Genomic DNA, 8,257 nt, shown 5'->3' with positions numbered 1-8,257 from the left:
ACTTACTTACTTACTTACTTACTTACTTACTTACAAAAAAAAAAAAAAAAAAAAATGGAAAAATTCACTTTCTTTCGCACTCTTTTTCTTTCTTTCTTTCTTTTTCGTGGGAGAAAAAAAAAAACTGGATTTTTCTGTGGGGCACGATCGTGTCTTGGGAGAGATTCTTTTTTTTTTATTCTTCGTCGATAAATTGAAATTATCGATTACAGACAGGTGGTGTGTTTGGAGGAAGTTCATTCGTCAAGAGTAATTCGCTAGTATATCGTGGATCCCACGGTCGAGGAAGAAATTGAAACGTACACTTTCATTGTCTCTCTTTCTTTCTTTTTGAAGAGGAAATATGTGAGCATGATCCTGTTTTCTTCGCGCGTAGATTTTTTTCCCTGTGGTCGAAACGTACGTACGTTCGAGGGAATTTCATTCGTGAGAAGGAATTCACGAGTGTGCATGTTAGTGAGATCTTTCTAGTCTCTTTTTTATCGAGCCGAATACTACGTGCGCCCCATTGACTGGCCGTTGTCGTATCGAAACAGTGAAAGCAGAGAAAGCACGTATGTACGTGCCATTTTTTTTTTCCTCTTTCGTTGCGATCAACAGCGTCCAGTCGTTCGTATTCTTCGCGACGTATTGATGAATTACAGTTTCGCCTTGTGTATGGCCTTGATTATATTAACGCTCGATCATAACCCGGACTGCATGAAATGTCCTCTGAATGAGTGGCAACGAGCTGATTGATCGGGATAGCTCTGCAGAATACTTTAACACATTTGAAAAACCGATGATGCAACCACTGCGACGTTTAGTATCTCTGCTTAGTAGCCAAAGATACAACATCATTTGCATTATCGATTCAGTTTTTCCAAAATCCATTCATTTCAAATATGTTAATCTCTGAAGAAACAGCAATAGAAATTTCATAGCGCAGAATGCGAATAATATGGAAAAATATTACAAAGTGTTCATATTCCAATTGTATTCTCAAAAATATAAATTTGCAGAAAAAGAAAAAAAAATCCGCAATTTAGACACGAGCAGAAGAACGTTGTTTAATAAATAAACGATGAACAAAACCAGATAGATAAACTCGGTGGCGAGTTTTAATGTTCGCCTTAACGTGCTCGATAAATGGAAAAAGACCCAGAAGAAGAATATTAAGTAAGGCGAGTTTATCGGGGAATCAAGCCGGTCACGTTCGACGCGCGGAAAAGATAAAAAGTTTCAAAGAAGTCGATGAGAGACTGATTTTTATTCGCCCCGGCGCACACACGTACTTACATACACCGGTTACGCAAACCTGTTTGATTCTGTCTGAGAAACGAACGCTCACCGCTTCCGAGGGTGAGAACTTGCGACGGCTAGGGGCGGGAAAAGGAAAAAAAAGGAGCACGCCAAGCCAACGGAGTTGGCTAGGGCACAACAGGTTTCCGTCTCTTATACCTTTAACTCCGAGATTTTTCCTTTCGGTCATTTATTTCGTGCCCCGAAGGGGATTACACGTGCACCGCGTAACACCGTTAAAATAACTGAATTAAAGTCTGCTAATCGTGTAAAAACGCGTTAAATGGTGGCTCCCGTTTATTCAGTGATAAGAAATCGCCACGACGACGGATTCTTTCATCTTCGAGGAAATGGAAGAGATGCTTTGAAATTCATCAACGAAATTATACATGCACAATTAGTGTGAATAAATACATTTAGAGAAGACCAAATGAATTTTGATAAGTTTGGTATGAATAAAGTGTAACCCAAAATGGGAGAACGAGTTCAGTATTTGAAGAAATTAAAGACTTCAAAGTTTACATCTTTTTGTTTCCCTTTTTCTTCATTATTGAATTGTTTTTATTACATACTACTAATATAAATATTAATTTCTCAAGATGGATTTATTGAAGGGAAGTGAACCTTGCCCGTATTAAAATAAGTTAAACAAAAAAATTTGCAAAAATAAAAAAGAGAAGCATTTCGTTAAAAATATAGTTCTTCATTTTTGCAACTGCTTTTGCATAATTTATTTTAATAACATCCAGATAGAGACAAGTATATTAATTTCGTGTCACCTAAAAACAAAATTTAAATCAACGGGCTTCCTGAAAAGAGTGTCCATGAAACAAAATAACAAATTGACTAGACTAGTCAATTTAGTGTTTCAGCCGATTCTCTGCCCTAAGAGGGAAAAGATTTCTTTTTATCACGAAAAAAATTTTAGCCAATTTTTCGTGATAGAAGGAGAAGAAGAAAAAGACTATAATAGGGTGTTCATAATGTAAAAATGCACTGATCTGATTTATTTATGAAGTTCAAAAGTGATTTTATGAGGCAATCGAATAAGCACAAATGCTGTCAAATGTTCGATTGCAAATCGAAAGCCGTTACGTATTGCGTGGCTCTTTGTTAAAATTATTTCATAACTTGTCAAGGGAAACGAATCTAATAGCGTATATCGAATCAAAATTTGGTACGTTTTACATGATGTTGATACAAATAAATGAATTAGCATCGCTCATTGTGATGCTTTTACTGAATTAAACTCTCGTTATTTCGAATACAATATCATTTCATGCAGTGTTTGCAGTTTAAATAAACTAACAGAAAGCGTCAGCGCGCGATACTGGTTGTTTAAAAAAATACGATTGACATTATACTGAATACGATATTATACTTAAGAATGTACGATAAGACTAATGAAAATAATTGTTTAAAAAGTGCAATTTCTTTCTTTCGACAAGAATAATAATTCAGTACACTGAATAATAGATGATAGTCAATCACACTATTAATAATTCTTAAACGATTATACGTTTGTATTCATTTCTTCTTTTAGTAATAACTAGACTGCTGATGTTTATATTGATGTTTAGGTGTGGAAAATTTTGAGATATGTAAATATCAAATATACAAAAAAAACTATTATGACATTTATCACTGCGAACGTCGAACCAAATTTCTATACGTAGATTCTATTTTTCTAATCGTGTTCACGAAAATATAAATTTGCACAAACCTCAGTAGTCTATTAATAACAGCGAAACAATATCTTGTACACTGGCGGAAGCATATTTAGAAACATTAGAAATAAAGAAAAAAATAAAAAATGTGGAAATGATAGAAATATCGTGAAAACACGCATCACGAATTTCTTTGTTCTCGCTGCACTTGGCGAAAATTATTAAATTACTTCTTTTCATCGATGAAGAATTGTTCTAAAAATATCTTTCGTCTTTAGAATTTCGGAACATTATTCAAAGAAGTGATGCGAACGCAATTTCAATATGTAAGACTATTGTTGCCTATAATTGTTGCAGGTTAAATAATTCATGCAATTATACTAATTGACTTGTTTTCGATTTCTTCGATCATGGCATACGAACGTGTTTTTAATGTTCGATCAATATTAATTTAAATAAATTTAAATAAGTTGCAATAATCAATTTTAAATAAGAAAATTAATAATTACTAATAGCTCAGTTTTAGGATGTAAATTTGAAGTACGAATAGAATATTTAAAGTAAACCATTGCATTGAACTTTTATAAAATTGAAGAAAATACAATGTATAATTACTTTATGCTTCGTTCAACATTTTATCAAATAACGTAATAAATAGTAATTTGTTTCGAAAATTAATGAATGATCAGTGAAATAAATAAACTTTCACAGTTTATTTTAGAAATAATAGATTAATAATTTTAATTATATGTAATTGATCATTGTTCTTCGTATGATTGCTTTCCTATAATGAAACGATCATTACACACTTAGATTATAGCACGTAATTATCAACGAAATTGACGAATGTAGTATCGTATTAAATTCATCGAATTTTCCATAATTATGTTTTGCATAATCTCTAGTACCTATCAAGAGGTACACTGATTACTAGTTGAAAGGAAGCTAAACGATTATGACTGTATTTTCAATGCATACAGATGTTATCATAGTCTCTTTACTGTATTCATTAATACATAGAATATTTTGTAATGTTTTATAAGAATAGTTGTAGTTTCCTCTTGTTAAAGAGCAATGTAAAATATTTTCTAAAACATGGATTCGAATATAGATATAGAATATCTCCTAAAATTTTTGTACAGATCAAATATTTTTGCATAATATAAAATAAAATCAAATAAATTTTAGTAATCTAATATAAATTACTACAGTAATAACCCAACGATACTTTGTATTCAAGAGTTGACAATAGTTCATTTGCTAATTGCTAATAGCTATTTGCTAACTATTTGTTCACTTGTTTCACTTGTTCACGTGATAGATAATGCAAACGCAATTGTTCCAATACGCATAAATTTGCAATTTTATTTTCCGCACAATGTCTTTCATGTAATAGAAACGTGTTATAATTATTTTTATCCTACATTATACTTCATTTAATAACAACGCTATTCAGTCATTTCGTTTATAAACGGGCTCTGTATCTCACATGAGCGCATTGAAACGAGATCAAGTTCAACATGAAGATACTCGATTTGGCTGCTTTCTTATTCCTTTATGTCGCTACCGGTAAATATAATTATTCATAATTTCATTATCCGAGGAAAAAGACTCAGTCCATGTTTCTCTTCGTATCCGTAAATCTTCAGAGTTTAATAGAATTATTCGTAAATTCTCGTTGTTCCCTGAAGGAATTCTTCATTTTCTTAATCCTTCGAGATTTTACTTTTTTCTTTCTTCATTTATGAAATTAAATATTGAATTTGTAATATTTGATTTTATTTGACTGCGGAATTTTTCATAATTTCTGCAAATGACTGAAACGTTTAAAACAGAATTTGTTATATTTATTAAATGAAACTAATCATTGCACGTGTTCTCAATTTCCATAGATGCATAAATATCTGTGGCCTATTTATTAAGTCATCCCATAAGTAATGTGTCGTTGGTTTTCTATATAAAAAAAATTATTTCTTACCAACTGATTAGTAATAAATTTCCTTATATTCTGCTTAAATAATTCTTCACTTTTTCTATTAATTTTTTTGTTCCAATTTTGTAAAATTCTAATAATAAATGAAAAAATTTCTCTAGTTTCAACTGTATCGCATTTATTTTATGTTTATGATTTCGTATATGTTATTTACAGTTCGCGGCAACTTCAGAACGATTCAGAACGGTATCTTAAATATAGGCGAACATGTATTTGAAGCACTCGATTACGGCGCTGAAGCTTTGAATGACAGATATATAATCGGTCCTAATGGTATTCCTATTAGAATAGACACAGAAGAATTGTTATTTCCAACGCTGGGAGAAACTCAGAAAAACCTCCCCAACACTGTTTTTTTCTATCTATATACAAGAAACAATCCAACAAACTCTCAACGATTGAACGTGGGCGACGAAAATACTTTGCGAAATAGCAACTTCAATGTATCGAAGAATACCTTAATTTATGCCCATGGATGGATGGCTAATTACACATCAGCAGCAGGACTTCGCAATGGTATGCGTTTATTTATTGAAAAAAATCAAATTTCTTTAATCTTATTTGAAAGAAATTTGAAAGAAATTGAACATAAGAGAATCACTTACTTAAAAATTTTCAAAATATCAGTTATTCTGATGGTTTCATATAAAATTCATTTAGCTTTATTGTTCACTTTGAAGATATAATACATTTTTGTACGTAGCAAGTCATTTTTTTTCGTTCAATATAAAATTTACGTCGTTATTAAAATTCACGGTGTTTGATTACATCCCACGTAATAAAATCAAGTTCAATTAAAAATTTCCAAATTGTTTCCAATTAATTTGTATTCTTTTTACCGCAAAGTGATATAAAAACTACCATCATCAATAATACATGGTAATAACTTTGCAAATTTGTAATACTTTTCTTGTTTTACAGCTATTCTTAAAAACTGTGACTGCAATGTCATACTACTTGACTGGGGGGCCATAGCGGGAAAACCATACGTATGGTCTAGCGATCGTGCTGGGATAATCTCCCAGTACGTCGCCCAGATGATTGACTTTCTACATGCGGAAGGAATGGATGTATCTAGATTGACCATAGTTGGCCATTCTCTTGGCGCACATATAGCTGGATTATCGTCCTACTACGCGAAGAACAAAGCGAATTTTATTGTCGGTATGTAGTATGACCGATGCAGTGTCACCATCTGCTTTTTTTTCATTTTCATAATTTTTTCTTATTTTCGTGTGTTATGCCATTCGTGGAATATGGAAATTTTTGAATTGTTGTTACCAAAAATTATTTGCTTTTAATTACCATTTAATTATCAATTTTGAACGATAGGAGTTCATATTATAAAAAGAATCGTTCAAAGTTGGTAACTGCGGAAGAATGAATATTCTCATTTTCTACTCTGTATGATCATCAAGAAGATCGTGAAGCAGAAAGTTTTCAATCAAATTTTATCCTTCTCTAAACATTATGAATTGTAAAAAAAAAAAGAAAATATATTAAATAAAAATATTTCAAGGGAAAGTTTCTTATAATCTCTTTTGAAAAATTGTTATTCTGATTGTGATTATTTTGATTGCAGGTTTGGATCCAGCTCAGCCCAACTTCCTTCGTGCTGGTGCAGGAATCAGATTGTCTTCTGGAGACGGAAACTACGTACAAGTTCTCCATACCAATGCCGGTGCGGCTGGATTTAACATGTCTTTGGGTGACATTGATTTTTGGGCAAATAATGGTCAGACTCAAAATGGTTGCGACTCCGTGAACGTATTTGGCATAATTAATTGTTCACATGGTAGGGCTGTCGACTATTACATGGAATCTCTTAATAGTAGAGTAGAATTTATAGGGAGAGAATGCGACAATTATAACGATTTTACACGAGGAAACTGCGCGAATAACCCTACAGCTGTTATGGGTGGCGTTACTCCGCAGACTAATCTCAAAGGTAATTTTTATTTCACCACGAACATGAGCCCGCCGTATGCTAGAGGTGCCGAATAAATCGAAATATGTTTCTGTTTAAAAATCAATGGACGGTCATTCAAAACGAGATATGAACCTTTATGTTTTTACGCTGTGCACACCTTCCCTCTATTGTAAAATTTTTTAGATATTTCAAAAAGCGTGCAAAATTTTTGGAAAACGTAGGATTTTCATTGTAATTGTAAAAATGGAGGGTTTTTTTTGACAAACCTTCACATTCAATTGTATTTCGTAATTTAGAAGAGAAATAAAGAGCAATAAGTAAACGTTTCGTTAAATATTTTTTTGCAGAAATAGCTATGATACTTCGCTCCCTAATAAATAAAATCCAATAAATAAAAATGATTATGATAATAAATGGTGTCAGTATTGTTAATAATTTGTAATTTGATCTAATGAGTTTTTAAATTACATTTCTCTTGTTAGAATATCTTACGGATTCATATTTTCATGAACAAATTTCGAGAAACGAAATCTATATGGAAATTTGTTTCACACTCTGAATGCTCTAACAAATACCGATTATGTGAAGTCGGTGGACAAATAAGAGTTCACTGACTCTCTATTAGCAATTTTTCATATAATAGGAGTTCATGTTCGAATAAATAAATTCAGCAAGTAAGTGTTTCCTTGATCGGCTGAATTGAAATAAATAAGTTTAACAATAAATTAAAATAAATTTAATTCGCATAAACGGAGTTCTGCTCTGTATTATACGAATTTTGTATCTTCATCCAAATTTAAATTTCTCATACATTTTTTAATTACGTCAAATATAATTATAATTACGTTCAGCTATAAGATTTTGATATTTTACACTGAACTGATTCTAATAACTTCACTGGATCTAAATAGCTTTGTATATTTCTGAACTTTGTTCGAACAATTTTAAACGTTTCTTTCGGATAAACAAGACGCTACCCCACGCGGATACCACGGTTAATGTGTTAATTAGGAAGCTTTGTGAATGATCAGATGGAAGGACGAACGTCGTTAAAGTTGTTCGAGTTTCGAGTCAATGGTCCGTTTGAAAAGAAGGGATAAAAAGCGGCCTCTCGTGAACGTGAAACTCCTCGGGTGAACAGGGGTGCGGAATGACAATGAACATACCTGAAACACTAACACGGAGTGAAACATTATCCTGCTATGGGATGTCCCAAACAGGAATGCACCTGATGCCGTTTCAAAAAAATCCTGGCTCCGGCTACAAAGTCCTTTGCGGATCTGGGTAGCATGAAAAAAGAACCACCTTTCAAAGCCATTCCCCCTTCCGAAAAAAGTCTTTTGTTCGCGTTATTAGAAAGGTAAATTATCGCCGGCAATTGTGCTT

The 8,257-nt window shown here is 32.4% G+C and overlaps 1 protein-coding gene across 1 annotated transcript; it reads left to right on the top strand.

The window, feature by feature from the left end:
* Positions 1-4,412: 4,412 nt before the first annotated feature.
* On the top strand, positions 4,413-7,193 carry LOC122530166 (phospholipase A1 member A-like). Its single transcript, XM_043656890.1, has 4 exons — positions 4,413-4,517; positions 5,098-5,457; positions 5,851-6,105; positions 6,524-7,193. The coding sequence occupies exons 1-4, from the start codon at positions 4,469-4,471 to the stop codon at positions 6,943-6,945; spliced, it is 1,086 nt and encodes a 361-aa protein (XP_043512825.1). The 5' UTR covers positions 4,413-4,468; the 3' UTR covers positions 6,946-7,193.
* The last annotated feature ends 1,064 nt before the right edge of the window (positions 7,194-8,257 follow it).

Source organism: Frieseomelitta varia, unplaced genomic scaffold (genome assembly GCF_011392965.1).
Source record: "Frieseomelitta varia isolate USP_RPSP 00005682 unplaced genomic scaffold, Fvar_1.2 scaffold_132, whole genome shotgun sequence".
Taxonomy (NCBI): Eukaryota; Metazoa; Arthropoda; class Insecta; order Hymenoptera; family Apidae; genus Frieseomelitta; species Frieseomelitta varia.
This window is presented reverse-complemented; position numbering and strand designations above follow the sequence as displayed.

What these genes read in the sequence shown, in the direction of transcription:
- LOC122530166 (XM_043656890.1), top strand. Translation starts at nt 4,469, where the DNA reads ATGAAGATACTCGATTTGGCTGCTTTCTTATTCCTTTATGTCGCTACC. An exon ending in ATTCCTTTATGTCGCTACCG is followed by an intron (nt 4,518 to 5,097) that starts GTAAATATAATT and finishes TGTTATTTACAG; the next exon opens with TTCGCGGCAACTTCAGAACG. An exon ending in CAAAGCGAATTTTATTGTCG is followed by an intron (nt 6,106 to 6,523) that starts GTATGTAGTATG and finishes TTTTGATTGCAG; the next exon opens with GTTTGGATCCAGCTCAGCCC.